Genomic DNA, 23,337 nt, shown 5'->3' with positions numbered 1-23,337 from the left:
ACACATTAATTTCATCCAAAACACATTAATTTCATCCAAAACACATTCCACACTGCAAAGACTGTTCCAGAGTGTAAAACAAAGTGTGGTGACAGTGATGATCAGATAACTTTCAAAGTGAACCCCTTGTCTGATCCAGACACCCACTATTTCGGTTCACAAGTGTCTTCTAAAATTGTTCTTTCAACCATTCACTTTCTCATTCATCTACTGAAGAGAAAAAAACAGAACATTAAAAGTAGTTTTGTTGTAGTGTATGAGCATGCATGTTTTTATACTCTTAAACACTCTTACTATAATGCTTCTCCTTCCACGGGGGGGGGGGGGGAAATAGCCCACCTATGCTGTGTTCTGCACCTACATGATGGCACTGATTTTTATTATCGGTACCTTCGGTACCCAGATAGACAGGGGTATGTGCTCTCAGGTATAGACAATCATCACTTACTAAAAATAAATGCTTTTAGGTGTTATCTAAAAAAAAAAAAAACCAATAGCTCCAGTACTTTTAAGTACTAGTTTCCTTAACAGTTTTAAAGGTAATCTGTAAAACAGTGTTGCAAAATTCTACCCATCTATAAGCCTTTTTTCCTTACATAAACATTCGCCTCTCAACATCTTTTTTTTCAGTCAGTCTGAATTTTCAGAACCACGTAAATCTAAAATGTTGTCTACCAAACCAGAATACAAAGAATAAACTGACCTATAACTGCACATCTTTTTTTTTTTTTGTGGTAGAACTGCAAACACTGATGATACAGATCTAGGTTTTATGCTCAAGTTCCACCAGAAAGGGAAAAGGGGATGCACAGAAACAGCGAGAAATCAAGTCTTGCACTAACACTTCTGTTCATACTTGAGGAAAGCTATCCTCCCGGAGGTTTTTTGGAGACAACAGGAATTTCAGAACACACATTGAGAAAAGGTACTTGTTAAAGAACTGATATTACTTTCTGACTAATTTTGATTTATTAGAAAGAATTAGAATACATTTGAAATCCAGCAAACATAACCTACCCTGCAATTAGTGACTCATTTTCTCAGTTTATTCAACCACTACACATTCATACATATATTCAGTAGCTCATATAGTGTACCTATTATGTAGTTTATTATGCAAAATAAGTTTAATATCAATCCACAAAAATCAGAAAACACAAAAGTTGAGCAAAGATAGAAAGTTAGTAAAAATTACCATGAGCTACTTTTTAACTCCTGCCAAAAAAGACTCTCTCCAAATAACCACATCTACTTTGTTTTCTTTTTTCTTTTAGTAAAACTCCCTGCAGCTCTAGTTACTATGACTATGCAATAATGAAACAATTGATTTCCACAATTCTGAAAATGCAAGAATGCATACATTATCTGAACTCCCCCCTCCTTTCCCTACATGTATTTACACCACATAAGGTGTTAATGACCTTGATGGTTCTTTACAACTACTTGACTGTAGCTCACACTCTCCTGGTTGCATATCTCCAGTAAAGAGAATTAAGACTAATTGTGGGAAGAATCCGGGTAATGATGATCAACCACATAAAGACCCTCAAGATTAACTTGCTGAGGATTTTTTTAAACTATTGTTACAATTCAATTTTTATGGACATAAGCACCTCGAGCCTTCAGCACACAAGCATAAAAAGTTAAACATGACCCTAACCCAACTATTTCTACTTCACTAGGCAGATAAAGTAACAGTGAAAAAATCCAGGATTGTTCTCCAATATACAGTCTGATATATATAAAGTATATAACTTTTAATAGCAGGGAAGTACCACTGCCCCCAGTTTAGAGATACAAAACCAAGACAGATGTTACTATGCTGTTGAAAAATATATTTATATTTTTAAGGCAGAGTCTACACTGGAGGAAGGTTTGAAAAAAAGCACCCCAGTATATATGGAAGCAAAAACAGAAGAAGAGCCTGTGGGGCTCTGCTACAACTCTCATAATAATTATGTCATCTACCATCACCACAAAAACAATAATAATAATAATAATAAAACAAACAAACAAACAAACGGCAGAAGAAAGAGAGAAAACTGGAAGTTAATTACCAAACACAGAACCTTCTGTTAGCTAATAGAGAGATGTTTCTTTCCCCAAATATAAGTTAAAAGGCACAAGCAATTTCTATGTTTTTCACCTGGGCATGCTGAACATACTGCATGAGCTCAGGTTGCAAATTATTAAACTGAAAGAGGCAAAACAAAAGATAAATTTCCTCTCATTAGTTTTAAGCACTATTTTGCCTGGAATTCAAAAACTAGCTAGTTTTAGAAAAATACCTAGAAAATGGACAACTTGTGGTTACATCCATAAACCATTTTAAAACAAGTAAGTTATTTAAAACACCAGTAAATAACTTCATTAAGCCTCATGCTTTGTCATATCCAGTATTAGAAATTACTCATCTTTAGGCTTGCCATTAATCTTTCTACATTTTGCATTCAATATGCTTTTTCTGATCCGGTCATCAGTGTCTAATTTCTCTCTTGCATCCTTACATAAGAAGTGAACTCCTTATAGTCCTAGGCTGCACTTCTTTCTGTTCAGGTTTTCATTCAGGTCTCAATTCAGTGTTGTCATCCCAACATACATATTTTAGTCTGTTTAGTTAAAAACAAGATTCAGCAGTTGGCTATTAAACAAGCATTTCATGAATGTGGTGGGATGTTCATTACAGTAAACTTTATCCATTGCCAGGAAATCTAATTTACCTATTCTTTTAATTATCAGACTGGCATATGGGCAGATTAAAAATAGGAAGACAGCCAGAAATAACTGTGTATAATCTGGAAACGTGCATTTCCTGCAGCATAGGTGACTTGAACCTGCTCTCTCATCAAGAAAAATGAGACATTACAATATTTCTATAGTTCAACTACATTACATTTTTGTATTAGCATTTATCAGATGAATGTAGCTTCTCCCACTGCTACTTCAAACCTTTTTAATTCTGATGAGAACTTAATTGATAATCTTCTTCCTCAGTAGGAAGGTTACTTAATCATCATTTTAAGCTTGTCTACTCAGCACAGTCAAACTGGCATCCCAAAGGATGCTTCAATCTGATCTCTATTTCCAGTGAAAGAACAAGGCAACATCTACCACACTGTGTCTAATAACCAACAACCTGCATCCTTTTATCAGTACTGCCACTGTGTCCATGTGTGAAGAAGGAGAGGAGCCAAGACCATCCTTTCTCGTGAATATGTTAGCAAACCTGAGGAGAACTCTAAGTTCCTGCCATCACACTGATGTGGTTCACCAGTCTGGCTGGGTATCCAAAATCAGGGTTCAACTGCCATGCCAGTTTCAACTAAAACATTATGCAAGTTCCAGGTCTGTAGAATTGGGATACTGAAGTTTTATCATCTTTACTACCATGAATTCATAAGCAGAAGTTACTTTTAATCTCTGCAATTCTCTTCATAAGAGCAACCCTCCATGATTAAAGAAACAATGAAGTTCAGATTGTCTTTTGTGGTTCTGAACAGTTAATCTCTTTTTGTCCTCATCCTTGTGTTCATTCTGTTATAAAACAGCACATTATCACAAGCTCCTGAGACAAGTACTCTACGGCAGGGCTACAGTATTGGTGGACAGGGGCAGAGCAACTGGCACCATCTACCTGGACTTATGCAAAGTGTTTGACGCTGTCCCATGTGACATCCTTGTCTCTAAATTGTAGACACACAGATCTGATGAATGGACCATTTGGTGGGTAAAGAACTGGCTGGCTGGCTGCACACAAAAAGCTGTGGTCAACAGCTCACTGCCCGTGTGGAGACCAGTGATGAGTGGTGTCTCTCAGGGGTTGGTACTGGGGCCGATATTGATCAATATCTTTGTTGGTGACACGGGCAGTGGGATCGGGTGCACCCTCAGCACGTTTGCTGCCAACACCAAGCTGTGTGGTGCAGTCAACACACTGGAGGGAAGGGATGCCATCCAGAGGGACCCTGACAGGCTTGGGAGGTGGGCCAATGCAAACCTCATGAAGTTCAACAAAGTGAAGTGCAAGGTCCTGCCCCTGGGTTGTGGCTATCCCAAACACACCTACAGGTTGGGTGGAGAAGTGATTGAGAGCAGCCCTGCGGAGACGGACCTGGGGGTGATGGTTGATGAAAAACTAAACATCAGCCAGTGACGCGCACACACGGCCCAGAAAACCAACAACACCCTGAGCTGCATCAAAAGGAGTGGGGCCAGCAGGTCAAAAGAAGTGATTCTACCCCTCTACTCTGCTCTTGTGAGACCCCACCTGAAGTACGGCATCCAGCTCTGGAGACATAGAATTGTTGGAGCAAGTCCAGAGGAGGGCCACAAAGTTGATAAAAGGACTGGAGCACCTCCCCTACAAAGACAGGCTGAGAAAGCTGGAGCTGTTCAGCCTGGAGAGGAGGAGAAGAGACCTCATAGCACCTTCCAGTACCTGAGGGGAACCTACAGGGAAACCGGAGAGGGACTCTTCGTAAGGAACTGTAGTGATAGGACAAAGAGGAATGGGTACAAATTGAAAGAGAGGAAATTTAGGTTAGGTATTAGGAAGAAATTTTTCACTGTGAAGGTGGTTACACACCAGAACAGGTTGCTCAGGGACGTTGTGGATGCCCCAACCCCAACAGTGTTCAAAGCTAGGATGGATAAGGCCTTGAGCAATCTGGTCTAATGGGAGGTGTCCCAGCCCATGTCAGGGCGGTTGGGACTAGATGATCTTTAACATTCTATGATTCTATAAATCACAAGCCTGAGGGACTCCTTATTCCTAATTTGATTTAATGCCTGATCACTGAATGTACTTTACTGATTCATCAGAAGAGTATTCAGGGTATTAGGTACACAAATATCAAGCAGGATTTGCCTATTCAACAGAATCCATTCTCTCCATTGTTCTGTTCTTTATCATATACAGGAGATCAAGAACACTACACATATTCACTACCAGTTAAATGAAAACTTTTAAATTCAACTCAAAAGATAACAAAGAGTTACAAAATAAAGACTAGTCTTTAGCCTACAGAATTTTGCCCCAGAAGTTAAGTTTCTCATAGCAACAAATGCATTTGTCCAGCAGTCATGTCTGAAGCTGGATGGAGCTTTGGTACAAGTTGTCCATGTTACATGAGTCCCTATAAGGACAAAGAATTGTATGACTAGCTCAGAATAGTTAACAAAATAATAAAGTGAGAACTACACGAGTTAGCACAGGATTTTCCTGTTTCTCTGATGAACGTTTAATTTACTTTATCTTCATACAGGGAATCACAAAGCCAGAAATACTATATACCAGAAGACTGTACAGCAGTTACAGAAGAGAAGATGGAAAAGATATTTGATCAAACTCTTCTTACCAAAAACTACAGGCACGTGTTCTTGCAAGTTTAGTCCAATCTCCTATTTTCAGAGAATAATTTTATAAAGATCCACTGCCTTTTTGATGTTACATATACCTTCTTTCCGAATCTCTTTGTTCTCCCAAGTACTAAGTGGTACTAGATTAACTCTTCCCAAATGAAAGCAGTGCATACTTAAGAGATAAAAGATACGACGAATAATACCATGGGGTTGTCTTTGGAATATTTGGAAAGATAAATATTAAAAAATATTCCACACCTTAGAAAGAAAGACCTGCACACTTCTTAAGACATGAGACATCAAGTTCTTAACATATGCAAAAGCACAGATCTAATAAAATGGGGAATGCTATTCCAAAAGATAGTTTCAAGCCATACTGTTCACCTGTTATTTTAACTTAAATTTGCAAGTTGCTGTACATCATTATTTTAAAGACACTGACAGTATAAAAACATCATGCTATTTTCCCTCCTGAAAACTACAGAATTATACATGCTGTATGACAACTGCTCAAGGATTTATATGGAGGCCTTTAAAAAACACTAAAGAAAAAAAATTTTATAGATATTAACCGTTGCCCACAGCACTATTTCTTGAAGATATGCTCCATATGTGTATGAATTCGAAATAGTTTCTTTGCCTTGTGTATCAGTTTAGGTAATGCATCACACAGAAGAAACAAAATATTGATGTCTCCTAACTGTTCTAGTTTGATCTGTAAATTAGGGAAGTCTTATGCAGAAACAACCTGCAATATACAGTATGTCCACATAAAGCCAAGAGTAAAAAAATACTATGATATTTAAATGGCAGAGTAAATGGAAAAGGCCAGATGAAATTCCCTGATCCTTAGTCACAACGGAAGCAAAGATTCCCCAGAAGAGCACTTTTTGCCACCTTCCCCCCAAACCTGTGGTACTCGCTCTCTATCAAATAATAATAATAAAAAAAAGTAAAATATATAGACAATGGACTGGACATTGAAATAGATATCTCACGTCCTTATCAAGAAACTTCAGATACACAATGAAGATATTTTAATAGAATGAGATGCCTTACTGAATGTTAATATTAACCTACATACATTCCTTATACAGTCCTGCACAATATGTTTTCCATAGTCAGTACCTCTTGTTTTTGAAACCATGAATCTTCAATAACTGCAGTTTGAGAAAGCAACCTAGACATTATTGATATACATTGTTCAAAAGTGGGGAATGAAGCTCGGATTTGTAGGAAAAGATAAAGGCATGTGCCAATACAGAAAGTACTTAATTCATTAAGTTATGCTAGCAGAGATGTGCAGCTACTGCTTACAGCCAACTACTGCAAGTAAATTGAAATCTACAGTGAGGTCTTTGGAGGTTTTTTTAAAGGGTTGAGGGACTGTATGTAGCAGAATGCCTCTCAGTCTTTGAGTGGGCAACAAAAATCAAGGACATTATGCAGGAACTGTATCCACATGTCATGACCAGTAATTATTAACTATTAACTACAAGTATTTCTTAGAGAAATAGAAGCTTGCTGATAGAAGGAGTTCTCAATAACTTCAGTAAAAGCATCACATAACTTTAACCCAGCAACACACGTGCATCAGGGTAACTAACAAACTAAGTATCTATTTGCTGAACCTACACAGAAAGGTGAGCTTTTGTCAAGGTGCTGAAGTTTTTATTAATTTTAAGCCCTCCATCTACTTTTGTCATCTTCTTAACTACCTTATTTTGTTATGTTTCAGAGAACTATCACTGTTCTCGTGAGTATTTGTACTTCGAAGGCTGTTTTACAGGAAAAGTACCTAAATCCTAAGCCTTAGATAGATTGTCACTTTCTTACAGAATTATTAGATTGCTACCTTCCCTGCAAGTAAGGACTTCAAAACGGCATACATTTCAAGGATATAACAAAAAAGCAAAAAGGAAAGAGAAAAAAAGTAAAAATTCAAAATCAAGGACTGCAAAAAACTCTGTTCTCAAAAGCGAAAACTGGAAAATGACTGAAAATAGTTTTGAAAATCTAAGAGGTGCTTCCAACAGAAAGGGAATATGCTACTTTTCCTATCTACATGGGATACAATAAATCACAGTAGTGTCAAATTGCAACAAGAGATTAGAGATCAAGGGGGTGGGAAATGACTGAAGGCAAAGACAAATTAACTACAACGTATTATCCAGGGAGGTTTTTTGAATCTTTCTTACCAGAAATTCTTGAGAACAGATTAAACAAGCTATGGTTTACCAATAAGCAATCTGCCTTTGGAATCATGGTCTAGCTGAATTACTTTGATATAGGAAAATTTATTAATAAAATCTTACAGTACAGAGCTCAGAAATTCTAATGAGGACCAGCTCCAATCTGGAACGATGCTGAGGCTTGATGCCATTACTGAGGACAATGGGGTATTAAAACAATTATGCTCATTGGTTGGATGTACCCTAAACAGTGGGGGTGTTTTTGTCTAAACATTTTTCACACACGTATCTGGATAAAATGTGCACGTACCATTTTATTTGAAAGCAAGACAATTTCCCTGACTCCTCATAGTTTAACTTAAAAAAATCTGGGAGCATTGTTTCTACCCCGCTCCCTGTTCAAAGAGATAACATCAGTGTTTGACAGGGCAAGTCTTACAGTGATGAAGGAGCATAAAAATGCCCGAGGCAACTGAAAGTTTGCATGACATGACACAGTGATGACAGCTGTTTCTCCTCATGCACTTGGGAATCTGGGTGGTGTACTATATTTTAGTAGATTCCTTGTGATTTCTAGCAGCTGTACATCTCTCCCTGAATAGCAGAACATCTGGAGGTCACAGGTATGAAAGCAAAATTAGAAGCATTAGAAGTTATGATGGGAATCTTACATTCATGGTAATATATGTACAAAAAATAGCAACTGTGAGACCAGAAGAAACACAGAATGGTAGAGGCAAATGTGTAAAGACAAACATCAAAACAGAAACTTTTAAGTGTTAGGCTCAGTGTAAAAAATTGCTCACTGGACTCAACAGAAAACACTTTTTACTTAAAGAAGTAGATGCTACAGAATTCATGCATACTAAAAGAAGACACAGAGACTTGGTTAGACAGGAAATCATTGAACTGAAAGCTCAAAAAACATCCACCTTACTAACAATCACATTCCAGCAGCTTGTGACTATATTATTTAAATATTGCTATTAGCTGTTGAGTCAAACAAAATCTAAGGTGGACATCCATCTACACACTCAGGGAAGAGTCTGATGAATGTTGTCTGGAGTAAGAGATCAGGCGTGATATTAAGAAAAAGAGGAAATGTCTTCTACTTATATTAAAAGGGCACCTGACATTTTGCTGGTGGTGTTTTTCACCACCAGTGACCACTAATCTTATGGTCACATCAGCAAGAAGGACATCACAACTGCAGGTGCTTGATGAAATAGCAAAAAAAGCCTTTCAAAGGCTGTTGACGTCTTTATATACAGAATTACCCTTGGCAAGGGATCATACTCTAAAAAGTAGTGATCAGAGGTATGTAATAATAACAAAAAAAAAAGAAGCTTTTTTAAATAGAGCTATGCATGTTTGCTTTTAGGAGGGACAACTTAGATTAGTACAGTATATATTCCCCAATATTACCAAGATCTACTCTAGCATGACAGCACACAGAAAAAAAAAATAGGGTAGGACCTTAAGGTCCTAATACTTCACTAGAACCTCAACACAGTAAAAATCAGTTTAAAACAGTAGGAATAAACTCTGTGTAGCCAGAGCAGTTAAAAACAAGGCTTCTTCAAAAGAAGTTTTGGGGTTTCTTTTGAAATACCTAAAAACTTTCATGACCCCCCCATTTTTCCATCAGCATTACACTTTTTCTGCTAGTGTTAAGAAGCTCCTAGGTTTCTACTGAGTAAACTGTCTACACTAGAAGGATATTAATGTGTCTACTAACAGCTAAGCACACTCACTACCATATTTTAACACGCAATTTTTCTCATAACAGGCAGACATTATAAGATAACCAAGAGATGAACCAAAAGTACAGGTAAAGTTATTGAGGAAAGACTGCACAACAGCCCAAATACTTTCTTATGTTTATAATATAGGTCCCTATATGTTGACAACTTGTACATTAGTAGAATAAACCTGATCATCTCACAGTGTTGCAGATTTTGTACCACAAAGTACAGCAGGAGAGGAAAAAAAACCCTAAGAATCAGATTCAGGAAAAAGATGAAAAGTCAAAATAATAATGCAGGGAAGACTCAAAGATGAAACATGTAAACCATAGCAAAACAGAATAGGTGGAGATAACAAAGATTTCAGAACTAACTAGTGACAAAAGAAATTCTGTTAGCAGCCTGAAATTTGGTATATAAAAAAAGGGGGTACAATGGGTAATGACCAACTGGAAGGGAACACAGCCCACAGTGAGGAGTTCTCATATACCCATCAGCATCACATTCACCTAGCTCTCAGGCAAAAAAACCCCCAAACATTTTGATCTTCTCCAACTGAACGAACACAACAGACCACCTTTAAGAGCTAAGTTTGAAAATAATGTAATCAGCCACCACATGATGACAAGAACAGCAATCTTTCTTTGGACCATTCTGAATTCCTGCAAAATTCACACTTTCAAGTTTTAGTCACTACAGCTGAAGATACTTATTCTGTCTGCCCCGGTATGCACACATACAGTTTGTGACAACATCATCATTTGTCACGGATTTGCTAATTACCAAATTGCTACAGAAGAGCAAGAATTGCAATTAAAAAGTCATTTTACATATATCCATACAGATGTGAATTTCAGTTAATAACAACAATGTTGCACGCTGCCAATGGAGTTCACATAGATATGGTACAGGATTAAGGTCCAGTCTATAATCTCCTTAAATTTTAAGAATAATTGTATCATTTCACAGTGCAACCAGCAGCAACACACAAATATATTTGTAGCTAATGAAATGCTGCATATAAAATACATCAAAACAAACTTTATTCTTACAAGAGAAGAAAACAGTTGTAATAACGTTTTCTGTCAAGGTACAAGGGGTCTTGTATAAACACAATTCCTGTGTTTATAACAGGAATTCTACACTATGGGGTTATAAAAAATAAAATAGTTCAAATTGAGATTTTTTAAAAAACAGATAAGGGATTTGGCTGTACAACTCCCACTTCATTTAATGAGCACAGAATACTTAAATCCTTTCTTTGCCTTTGAACCTAAGGATCTTTCCATGCTCTACTGCACATTCTTCAGCTTCCATCAGTATGAAAATACACTGATTTCTTGAACATTATGTTACCCACTTCGTTAAAAAAATAAATTAAAAGTTAATTTATGGCAACAATCTCTGTGTTTGCTGGGCTCCAGAGTCACTACCTGGCAAAATAAAACAGGGACACAAGATTTTGCAAGATCTTTACAGTTATTGCATGCCTAGAAACTAAGCACCAAGAAAAAAAGAAAAGGCAGGTGAAATCATATCAAGACAAATACTAAAATATTTCTTCAGCACTGCATTACCAGAGCTAAGATATAAGTTATATTTACACAGTTTTTTATAAATATTATAAAACAACTCTGAGTTTCGTACGTTTGACCAAATTATTCCTTCATCAATACACATTCAAAGACTTTATTCAGGAAAACAAGGTAGATGCCTTTAAACCATTATTTAAAAGAGATTTCTGAGGTGGCTTTTACATTACATGATATTTCTATAGCCTATGTGATGCAGTACAAACTAAGCAGCTAAGACCACTATCTGAATCATGAATACTATTTTGTGTTATCCCAAATGAAGGATTAAAAGTGTAGAAGAGGCTGGATAAGTATTCTGGCACCACAAGCACAGGTGAACAGATTTTAGAAAATGCCCACTGAACCAGCATAAAAAATGCCTGCCCAAGAACAACACTTTTTAATACATTAAGCAATTGTTTAGACCTTGGTTTAAAATTTGAAAAGCAGGATCTTTCAACACTGAATGGCATGTCTCAAACCTCAGCGTTACGCACCAGCCTTCAGCCTCCAAAACCAGATATGGCCTTCCTATAAATCTTGGTATGGCAGGAACAGTAACTCATTTCCAACCAGCACAGATTTACATCTAAGTCAATTTCTACCCATCTGATTTGTTCAGTGAGATTTGTTTTTAAAAGATGTACGGTTAAGAAAACTGGTAAACTTGGGCCTTACAACAATCACCGAAGTAATAAGAATATTCATATTTGTTAAACTTTAAACCCACCTATCAACTCTTGAAGCCACTAACCAAGAACACACAACCACAACTTCAATGATAAATCTGCTTTAGACATCAGTAACCTACTCTGTTTGCGTTAAGGATGGTGTCTTCATTCCCACCTACCCAACTACTTCAGTTCAAGGAACAGCTCATTCACAAGTCAGAAGTGAAGCCAGAGCCAGGAATGGCAGATTCCTACCTCCCAGTGTACATGTGTAAGAAAGGAGGTACAAAGATAAAACAGACTGAGAACACACTGATCTGAACCAACATAAACCCATCTTGTTTCTGTGCATCTATAGACATTCTAACCAAGTACAATGTGATAAATTTTGACCAGAGAAAAAGAACCTGAAATACAACTCCTGTATACACGAAACAGAATAAAAATATGCTTAAACTATTTAGTAGTAAATTTTCCTGGTTAGGAAAAAGTAGAAAGTTTAATCCAGAAGTGACAGACATGAAATTAGCATGCTACAATGGTTACCAAGAATCAACCCTAAGAAAACAGATACGAAATCACAAATAAAACACAATTCAAACCAACCATGTGAATTCGCTCTTATCCATTCCACCTTTTAACAGTGTGCCTACATTCCATGAATGGGTGACAGTAATGTGTAAACAAACATTATCACTTTTATCAGACAGACTATTAAACATAGTAAAGCTACAGAAGTGGTGGTTTCTATGAATTTCTGTGGCCTAAAATATTTGAGAACTTGTTTTATACATTGGGACGCACCTAACGCCAGCCAAGAAAGGATATCTAAGAGAAATCAGGGCCATGTATAGACACACACACAACTAAAATGGAGCAGTCTGCTTTAACTGTGGAGCTAGCACCACAAAGTTTGTTTAGGAAGGCATACTCAGCAGGGTCACCAGCTCAGAAGAAACACCTGCAAACAAACCCTGCTCCAGGACCAAACCCAGCTCTGTGGAAGCAGGCCTTCTCCCTACGGTAAAATAATTACACACAATGGTGCTTCCAACAGTGCCGGCTTGGGAGCCCTCTCCCGAGGCGGGATTGCGCTGCCTTGACAGGGCGAGGAAACGGGGAGCAGCACCGCAGACCCACCGACCTGCTACCACCACCGGCGACTTCGTTCAGCCCATCACCACTCCACCGCCTCCTCTTTCCCAGGCTGGTAGAAACTCCGCTATCCCCCCGGGGTACGAGATAGGGAATGGGCGAGGGGAGAAGGGGGGCACAGAGCAGGAGCACCGCGCTGAGGGACCCGGGACGGACTTACAGCCTCCTGCCCGGCCCCTCGGCGGAGCCCCCACCGCCCGGCCCGCCGCCTCCCTGCCTTCGCCCCCGGGGGAGGAGGGGTGCCCGAGGGACGGGGGGGCCCCCGGTCCGCCACCGCCAGGAACAAAGGGCCCTTCGATAAGCCGAGCCGCAGAGCACAACAAAGGGGCCTGGAGACCGCGAGAACCGGGGCGGGGGGAGCGAGGCGGGGGATGGGGATTACGGGCCGGGCCGGAGCGGCAGCGGGCGCGGGGCCGCTCCGCCTCAGCCACAACGAGTAGCGGCGATCGCCCGGCCCGGCCCCGAGCCCCGGCTGCCCCCGGGCCGCCGCCGCTCCGGGTTCCCCGCGGCGGGGGCGGCGCTGGTACCGCCCGGCCCCCGCGCCCCGGCCCGGCCGGGCTCGCACAGCCCGCACACACCCCGCGGGGGAGGGGAGGGCGCGGGCGGGGGCACGGCACTGGAGGAAGGGAAGGGAAGGGAGAAGGGAAGAGGCGGCCTGACCTGGCAGAGCTGCTTGCAGTACTCGGTGGCCGCCTGCACGGCCGGCTCGCGGCTCTCCCGCAGACCCGTCTCCAGCTCCAGCAGCCGCTCCCGCAGGCGCCGCAGCTCCAGGAGGTCGCCGCCCGGGCCGCCGCTCTCCCGCTCGGCCTCCTCGTCCGCCATCTTCGCACCCCGCTCCGTCGCGTACGCAGCCCCCCCGCCCCCCTTCCCTGCCTCCCCCGGCCCCCCCGCTCCGCTCCCGGGTCACGTGATTACACAATGCCACGTTCCAGGGACGGGGGGTCACGTGCGGAGGAGATGGAGATGCGCGGGAGCGCGCGGCGCGCGCGCGCGCGCACCGCCGTCCCCCCCCGCAGCGCAACGGCTGGGGCCGGGAAGGGGGCGGGGCCTCCCGGAGTCACGTGACGCGACACCACGCGCGCCCCCGCGCGGCCACGTGACGGGGCCCTCCCCCGCCCGCCCGGCGACGGGTTTTGGCGGCAAAACGGCTGCAAATGGCGGCGGCCCTGGGGGGGCGAGGCTGCTCTGCCTTTGTCACCATCCCTCGAGCTCAGAATCACAGAATCAATTAAGCTTAAAAAGACCTCTGAGATCATCGAGTCCAACCTATGACCAAACACCACCATGTCAGCTAGACTATGGCACTGCGTGCCATGTCCAGTCTTTCCTTAAGCACTTCCAGGGACAGTGACTGCACCACCTCCCTGGGCAGCCCATTCCAATGTCTAGTCACCCTTTCTGTGAAAAAACGTCCAATCTAAACCTCATGTGGTGCCGCTCGAGGCCATGTCCTCTCATCCTGTTGCTGGCTGACAATGTATGTGTGGCCTGGTGGTACCGGAGCTCCTTCACCCTTGCAGCTGCTGTTGCGTAAGGAAGGCTGCAACTCTTGCCAGGGGCCTGAGTGGGTTATTTCACAGAATTAATTGGGTTGGAAAAGACCTCTGAGATCATCGAGTCCAACCTATGACTGAACACCATGAGGTCAACTGGACCATGGCAATAAGTGCCACGTCCAGTCTTTCCTCTTGTCTGTGAGAGTGCCACGTGGCACCAACCACTGCTGGGACAGCCATGGTCGACACCACTGGAGTTTTGTGGCATGCTGTTTCCTCACCTTTCTTCCTCTGCAGGAAGTAATGGGGTGTGTAAGCCTCAAGAATGCCACTGAGTTGACTTCCTCATACCTGGATCATCCTGCTTTTATTATGATTGGAAATGGGAAGTGTGGCTTTGCTCTTCAAATGAAGCATTTGAGATCTGGAAGTTCTGGGCTTTGTTCTGGACAACATCTTTGTTGTCCACTCTGTCCTAGTGCTGAGCCAAGCACCCTCTCACACTCTGAAGTCCTCAGAGCAGTGGAAAGCGCCAGTGGTGGACATTGACTTTCCCTACATCTACTCAAGATGCTGAGGAGACTCCTTCATCTGTTACAGGTATTGGAAATACTGGAGATGGGCCTGAGGCATAGATTCTGAGGAGGAGGAAAACATGGACCTGGCAGACACTGAATTGGTATGAATACATGTTTTACAGTCTTCTAGGCTACATAGGTTGACACACTCTTCGTGGTACCAGCATTCATTGAGGAAGTGAGAAGTAAATGTGTTACTGCAATGAGAGCACTGGCTGTTGGGATTGGATTGGGTTTTCTCTTAGGCAGCCAGCAGTGAGTGACGGTGTCTTAAGCTGGGTATTTCACATCATCTGGAAAATAAGGAACACTGGTGCATTGCACAAACTTGAAGCGTAACAGTCTTTTGGCTGGAAGAGACTAGCTGCAGACTCCTCAGTATGCCAATCAGCCTTGCTCCGAACAAAATTTAACAAAATATCCCACACCCGCTAACTGATCTTATACGACCATTGTACTGATTTGATGATTATGTTCTCTTTTGGTTTTGGGGGGTTTTTTTGGTCACAAAGGAAAAGCGGCACTATCTACTTCCTGCATACAGTTGAAAGCTGAGGCATATGATGGAATGAACACTAAATCAGATCTGGAAAGAAAAGAGGTTCCTCCGAGACTGCAAAAGGTTAGTCTAGAAGTGTAGACATTCAGAATGATAGCATTGAATATGCAACGTGTTGGAGACAGGGCAAGACATTCACAGTGATAACATTGAATATGCAACATTTTGGAGACAGGTCTGGGGGTCTGGTCCAGAAATGACTGCATTTTGGGTCATAGTAGTGAACCCAAAGTGATATGTTTTTAGTTTTCCATACAAGTATCCAAGTAGATATCTTATTTGTGAGTTGTATGCCTCAGACTTTTAAAGTTTCTGATTTTTACTGCACATGAAGTCCATTCTGTTACAAGCAGCAGAAGAGAAAACTTTCAGCTTTTTCATTTAAACCTTAATGTAGAACCAGAAAAATTTGGTTCCCATGTATCACTCACTACCAAACTGCCTATAACAACACTACTAATCAGTGATGCAAATACTAGAAACAATTGCATAAAAACCTTTTTATTCACTCAATATATCTGCAGGAGCTAAAATACCTTCTCCTGTGGATAACTCTGTCCTATACTGCACTATTTGTAATTATTTTCAATCTTAAACCACAATAGCAAAATTCATATTCATAGGCTGTCCTTGTTTTAGCTAGCTGTGTTGTTTCTTCCTTGCGTAGAGGGTTTTCTGAATTGAGCCCAGGCCAGGAAAGAAGGAGGAAGGTGGAATGTGAGTTTCTTGCTCCTGCAAAAGGTTAGCACTTGGAGATGGTAATGTTGTTTGTTTTGTTCTTATCAGGGTCAAGTGGAAAGTAGCCTGTCCTTCAGTTGTGCTACCCTGAAGAGGACTTGCACTTAAGCCTCCAGGGGCCTTGTGCAAGGGAGGATTCCTGCCTTTAATCATGACTCACAGGCAGTTAATTGCTAAGCTTACATCTAAGAGACTAAGAAAGGAATTAGTGAGTGGAAGGAATAACCACAAACAGTGTTGAATAACGGAGGAGTTCTTTTTTTTTTCTTGTTTGACAACAGTGAGAATATGATGACAGCTACTGAGGCAAGCATGGTGATGGCCTGAGAAAGAGGAAAAGAATTAAAAGCATGATCAAATAAAAAGCTGTGTTATTCGTCTTGTATTTGAATCCTGACAAAATCTACACTATGGTAGATAGAGCTCATGGAAGAGAAGAGCTGGTGCTTGATGGTGACATGAACAAGATTGCGCAGAGAAGATGTTCTTTTCAGATACCTGTTTTCTCCATGGACCTGTGGGGCAGACTATGTGACTGTGAAAGTGTGAATTTAAGAGAGAGGAGGCTTATTATTGCAGTGGAAATATGGTCAAGGAGCCCATTTGCTGTACTGGAAAAGACAGAGAAGAAAGAAGCAGATGAGGAAGATGTGTGTATGGGCAAGGACAATGAATCCCATGAGGGGTGAAAAAAAGGAACCCAACCAAAACAGTTCAAGGAATAAAGAGAGTGGAGATTGTGAGAAGGAACAGAAAAAGGGTGGAAAACTGGAAGGGGAAGGACATAAGTTTTACACCTCTTCAAAGATGAAATTTTATGATAAGAGAAATTCAAAGGCTTATTGGGTGTGCTAGAAATGCATATTTAAGATAAGGGCTTGTGGCAGTAAAGATTACTCATCAAAAATTTCTTTGGGGTTCTGATACATGCTTCCCCATTCTTTTATTCTTGCCACTTCCTTGACTGATTCATTATTTCCACAGTGTGGTGTTTTCATAGCTCCATGCTTCAATTCTCATGTCTTAATAAAACTGTCATTTAGAGAGGCATATCAGATACTCTCTGTGTTTTGGGATGCAGGGCCTGGTTAGAAATGATAAGAGATAAAGGAGACTTCATGACCTAAACTCCCCCTTATGTGAGTTATTTACCTACCAGTTGTTTGAAATAGCTTTAAAAAACCTCAACGATTTATGTAATGTCACAATATATGTTTTAGATACAAATCCTCCCTGGAAGAGGGAAATCAAGCAAATAACAAAAAAAGTATCAGAGGTTAGGATGACAACAGCAAAGAGAAAGGATTGGAATAGTGATGAGAGTGTATCTTAGACTGTATTTAGATGATAGTTGGGAGGAGGACTACTAACTCTTCCGAGGAGAATATCATGTTAGCAAGAAACAACTGTGATGTTTGTATAGCATTGGAACCCTGGCAACAAAACTAGATGTTTTAGGGATAACAGAAGATATGACAGAATAGAAATTAGGACAGAATCACACAAATATTAAAATATTCATGGAAGCAAAGGGGATTAATGGAGGATTAGAATTTGCTGTGTGATAGATATTAAAGAAACAAAATGGCAACAGGAAAGATACAATAAAACTTGTTTGAGTCGGTGTTGGGGAAATGTGGTAAAGAGCTTCTCTTAGAGAGCATGAAGATACACTAGAGATGTTTGTGTTTTGTTACGTTATTAGGAAAAATACTAATTGGAGTAAAAGTAGGTTGATAACTAAGATTCTTAATTTCTAAGGTCAAACTTTGAGAAATTTAAGGGAAGGAGTTGTTGATGACAAATGCATCTAGGTGGTTTAGGATTTGCATGTGGAGAAGGCTTGACATCTGCCAAATCTTTCTGAAAATAACATATCTGTAATTCATATCTCAAACAAGGGCAACTCAGTCCCAGCTGGATACATAGCCACTTCAAAAAGGTTATTGGGAACAATCAAATTCTTGAAAGGAGTGAAACAAAATTGCTTGAAAAAACATTAAGAAGGGTAAGAGTAAAGTGAGACTTTTGAGAAACTCAGCTGAGTTTCCTTACAAAGCAAATTAAAGCAGGGGCTAATCAGAAAGAAGATATGAAAACAAATGTTTCCACATTTGAGATGAAAACAAAAAACCTGTCACATACCGATCTGAAACATCAGGAGATCTTTATTCATCCAGAAATTTCCATTAATGATATAGGTAAAAAAATATGATCTGTAATAATGAAATGTGCTGATGACGAAAAATGGTGACACAATTTCAATATGAGAAGGATCAAGACTAGATGACTTTTAGAACCTAAATAATAGAACAGATTAATTTTAATAACACAACATGCGAGGAGACCGATAGCAGTACTTTCTGCTGGGGAAGATGCTAATAAGTTGGAAGTGACAGTGGATAGAAAGTGCTCACTGTATTAGTTGGTGATGACCAAGTCATAGATATCATCCAGCTGCAAAAAAATTACTAAAATCACATGACCTGCCAGGTCAGCTATTTCCATTAGATACTGCAGATAAAAACATTGGTCTCATCTCATCGGAAACAATTTATGCGATTCTGGTCACTATTATTCAGGAAAGATGAAATCACACTGCAGGAGGTACAGAGAAGGACTCAAAGGATGATCAGTAAAATGGAGAATCTGTTTCCTGAGGGAGAATAAAAATGGTTCATTTAGCTTAGTGAAACAAAAGGTGAAAAGAAGTGTAATTTCAGTCCAGAAACAGTAAAAGTAAGCATCAGTTAGGACAAAAGCTTTTCAAGCTAAAGGATGGTAGTGTGTAAAGAAAAACTGGTGTTAACTGATTGCTGAATATGTTCAAACAGACATCGCTATCACATTAGACAATAAGTAGTGCTTTTTCTGAGGCACTTAAGTATTCCTTCACAAGATTACAATAGAAACTTCATGAAAACAGTAAAATAGTAGATTTGTGCAATGGAATCTGATCATGAAAATTAATTGCAAATAAAACATAAACTTCAAAAGGGGAAGAAAATAAATCTCATGTAGTCACGTCTTTTGTAATGATACTTCTGCCTTCTGTCAAGGCCAGGATGGTTTTCACCCATGTTCAAAATCACTGATGTAGGTCTATACATTACTCAGTAATCAACATGACCTATATGTCTGACACCAAGAAAAAAAACCAACTGTTCAGAGTGTGGTCTGTAGGTTGCTTTTGCATAAACTGGGAGGAGGAAAGGAGAAAGTTTTTGCAACATCCATTTTCAGGTTGCAGAAAGGAGCAAATTAATGATAAGGGAGGACAGCACATTTGAAAATACAGCCTGGGTTATGCCTTGATTTGTTTTCTCAAAAGGGAATCTTACAAAATATTTTCAGAGCTATCTTAAAAGCAAGGGGGTGGCGACGTTCTCGTTTTACATAATTTAATACAAACCACAGTGCTAATGCCTATAATTAATGGTGCCTTTCTACCTTTCCAATTGTCTTTTCTGTTTATCATTTTCTTTGTTCATTCTCAGTGCACGCTTCCTGAATCCTCAGGAGTTTTATTCTCATTGAGAGAATCTTACAGAATTCTAGCTGTACTTTAAAAAATTATTAAAGGATAGAAAGGGTCTCCTGGATATGGATTTGTTTTCCCATCATTTTACTCTTTTCTTAATTTCCTTCCCCATTTGACAAGATAGGCACTTAAATTAGGAGGATTCCACAGAAACACTTTTTCTTTTTTTGGTGGTTGTTTAAATTTTGTGTCTAAGAACTGGATCGTTTTGATGAGCACAGAAGAAAGGGACTGGGCATCAGAATAGGGCAGTTCTTGTGAACAACCTGGGGAGGGAGAGGAAAGAGTTTCTTTAAAGTAACAACTGTGACTATCCTTGTGATAGGTAAAAGAATTTGCTTGTAGGTGCAGGATCAGTTAAAAGAACATTTGTTTTTCATGTTGGTCTGCATTCTCCATTCCTGACTGTTTGTGAGTTAGCTGTTTTGTAACCAGTTTATTACTTAGTAGTGACACACAGCTCTTCACTGTGATAAAGCATAAAAACACTTCTCAAGAATGAAAGAACCGTGTCTTGCCGATACCACCTAAGGAGTCTTTCTGCTGTGCCTTTTGCAACCAGTCTTGTCTATCTCGTATTGGCCTTTTTAGCCACCAGCGCACTTGTAGCAAATGCGGGTAGCGCCCTTCCAAAATCTTTGTTCACGAAGCCTGGCCATGAATGAATACTGAAAACCATTGGTATAATAGTATCAATAGAAGGCAAAACCAGAAGTACAACCTGCAAATGGCAGGAGGAGGAGGTAGAGGGATGGATGTTAAGCACGGGTAGCATAAATATTCTGTAATTCCTTACCATTCTCTGGCTGGTGGTGAACTACATGTACTGCCTGTTGCAGCAATATTGATTGCAATCAGGTGATAAAATCATTGCGCAGAGAAAGAAACTACTGCAGTGAAAATGAAAAGATGGAAATGTAATGAATTCTTGATTCAAAAATTATTTCTTAGAATAAAATAAAATAAACCCCTCATTTTTACAGCTGAGTGTATCCATAGGAATAACAAAAAATATAACCAGTTTAAAATAAAATTTTTTTTAAACTATGTGTTTATCTTCAACAGCCATCCCACACTTCTCATCAACATTCCTTATGCTACAAATTTTCCTCGCTTGGAGCCATAGATTTACTTACAATTAATCCACTGGTATAGTGATGGAGATTCTTGCTAGAATGCATTAACTTCCTCTGTTAAATCCCCCCTCAGGCAAACCTCTTGAAAAATATTTCCTTTGTCTAGGACGCACGGTTTAGTAGCTCTCTTCTTATAGTGAGATAGCAGTTCTTTTGCAGTGATTTATGCATGTTATTCAAATACAAAATCTGCATTAAATTATGTTACATTAAAAGATCTGAGACACGCATTCCACTACTTAGGCACCATTGTGCGAGGAAAAATGTTGGTCTGATCCTGTTGTCTTTTAAGCCCATGCTTACAGAAACATTGTATCATCGCGATGTGGAGTTGCCATGATGTAGCGTTACCAGAAGATGAGTAACTTTTGGCATACAGGGACCGAACCGACCTTTCAAACTCACTGATGACCATGTACACCTTTAGTATTTTTATTAATCATACAAACAAAGTTGCTATGTGCTATTTTAAAAGAAGTAGGATCAGGTTTTTTGGAGGGAAGATTTCACAGCCTCTAAAATAACCTATTTCAGTGCTTTGCAATCTGAACTATTTGAATGGATTCATAATACCCGACTTAAGTCTCTGCTGGAAATTCATTGGATCTTTGTTCTTCCTCTAGTTGTCACAGTGGAATAATAGCCACCAAATCTTTTATGGCAGCTTGCTACATTTTTGAGTGCTACTATAATATCCCACCTTGAGCTCTTTATTTCTCAATTTACTGTCCTATTTGTAAGCCACATAAACCCCATTCCCTCAGCTTTCCTCACAGCTGGTATTTCCTAAACTCTCCTTGCTGTATTACGTGTCCCCTGCCCCCCGCGATGAATTGCAATTTTTCTTTATTGGAGCACAGTGACCAGTGTCGAACCCAGTACTGCACTTGCTGGGATTTTGCCAGAGCTGAGTTGAGTGGAATAATTACTCTTTGTGTTACCTATTACATTGTTGACTCTAGTTTGTGATCTCCCACATTGTTTTCTGCCCACACAGTCGTCTCCTGTTCTATATTTAACTTTCTGCCCTCATTAGATTTCTCTTTCCAAAGCATTGCTTGGTTTGTATTTTGTCTGATTGATTTTAGGCTGCTTCTTCAATTTCTGAGGCCTGTTTTTAGTGCTATTTCCATCCTTCAAAGCACTTTACCACTTTACCCAAGCCGATGTCACTGCCAAACTGTGTCAGAGCACACATGTGCCACTGCCCAGGCTGTTAATGGATGTGGGGTATAAAACTGGCCCTAGGATGACATCATGTGGCACTCCTCCTGAGAAACCTTCCTGGAATGACAGCAAACCATCAATTACTGCACTTTGAGAACAATTTTGCAGATACTGTGCATCTACTGGGTTGCTGCTCACCTCTGGAATGCTCTGTTGTGGCTTACTTAGGAAAATGCTATGTGGGACAGTGTCAAAAGCTTATCATTGTCACAATGCATCATATCTGCTATTTGCACTTATTTGTTAAAGCAATTATCCTATCAGAGAAGGAGATTAGCATCAATTGATATGATTCTTTTCATGACTAACCCATTCCAACTCTTTTTTAATAATTATCATAAGCTTCCAAGTATTTACATTTTTTTATTTAATAATTTGTTCCATTTCAAGGGATAAAAGTTAGATTGACAATATAAAATGCTCTAAGTTCTCTACCCTCTCTTTTAAAAATAAGTATTGCATTTATACTTTTCTAGAGTTTGAACCTTCTGTGCTTGCTGTTATTTCTTGAAAATTATCATTAATAATTCAAAGTTGTGCTGTCTCAGAATTTTCCATCTAAAATTTAGATATTGCATTTTAAATATTTTTAGAGAAACCTGCAATAAAAACTGTAAAGGATATCCCCAGGAAAAAAAAAATACAGTCAATTAACAAATGGGGACATTGAAATGTTTTTATTAACTCGATAGCCAACAGCTCTGACTGCCTTCTTAGAGTTGTGTGTAGTGCACTCTGAGACATCAACATCCTGAAGCTGGAGCTGAAGGTGTGCATTCAGGATCTTGTGTGGCACACACCAGCATGATTTTTTGCCAGTCTGTCAGTATCTGCCTGTACAAAAGACTCTACAAACTGAAGGACCATAATACATATTTCTATGAAATCAAACCCAATATTGTTAAATGCGTTTTGTGTTAGTCTGTGGACTTCTGTATGCCTATCAGACTCTAGGTCCTTGTGATGTTATTCCTACCCGTGAACAGCTCTGAGAAGGTGATTATGTTCCTTGAAGTCTGCAGCACTTGCAGCACCATCCTTTAAAAGGATGCAGTCCGTTCTCTTCTTAGTATGAAGCAAGCAGGGTGTTGGTCTGTAGTTGTTGTACTGTCTAGGAGCCCTCATCATGGATAAAAATAACTTGAATAAAATGATCTCCTTCAGAGAATTTTCAAGCTAAATACCCAATAAGACAAGAGATTACAAAGAGCACAGACAAAGAGAAAGAATCTTAAGAGGCAATTAACAGATAAGATCAATTCTCACTTTCCTCCCCTTTCTAGCCTCCTGGATGGGCTGAAGGAAGTTACAGAGAACTTCCAGTTACAGCATGGACTTCAGATTGTCTAAATGTAAAAGAAAAA

General features: G+C 40.0%; 1 protein-coding gene across 1 annotated transcript in view; it reads right to left on the bottom strand.

Annotated features, from left to right (window-relative positions):
- ZNF292 (zinc finger protein 292) overlaps positions 1-13,535 on the bottom strand; it is a 56,214-nt gene extending 42,679 nt beyond the window's left edge. Inside the window, exon 1 of the mRNA XM_027644709.1 lies at positions 13,359-13,535. Within this exon, the coding sequence (XP_027500510.1) occupies positions 13,359-13,520 (162 nt within the window). The 5' untranslated portion in view covers positions 13,521-13,535. The remainder of the gene's footprint in view (positions 1-13,358) is intronic.
- Positions 13,536-23,337: the final 9,802 nt, after the last annotated feature.

Source organism: Corapipo altera, unplaced genomic scaffold, assembly GCF_003945725.1.
Source record: "Corapipo altera isolate COAL_440 unplaced genomic scaffold, ASM394572v1 2, whole genome shotgun sequence".
NCBI classification, from domain to species: domain Eukaryota; kingdom Metazoa; phylum Chordata; class Aves; order Passeriformes; family Pipridae; genus Corapipo; species Corapipo altera.
The sequence above is the reverse complement of the archived record's forward strand: the minus strand, read 5'-3'. Positions and strand labels throughout refer to the sequence as shown.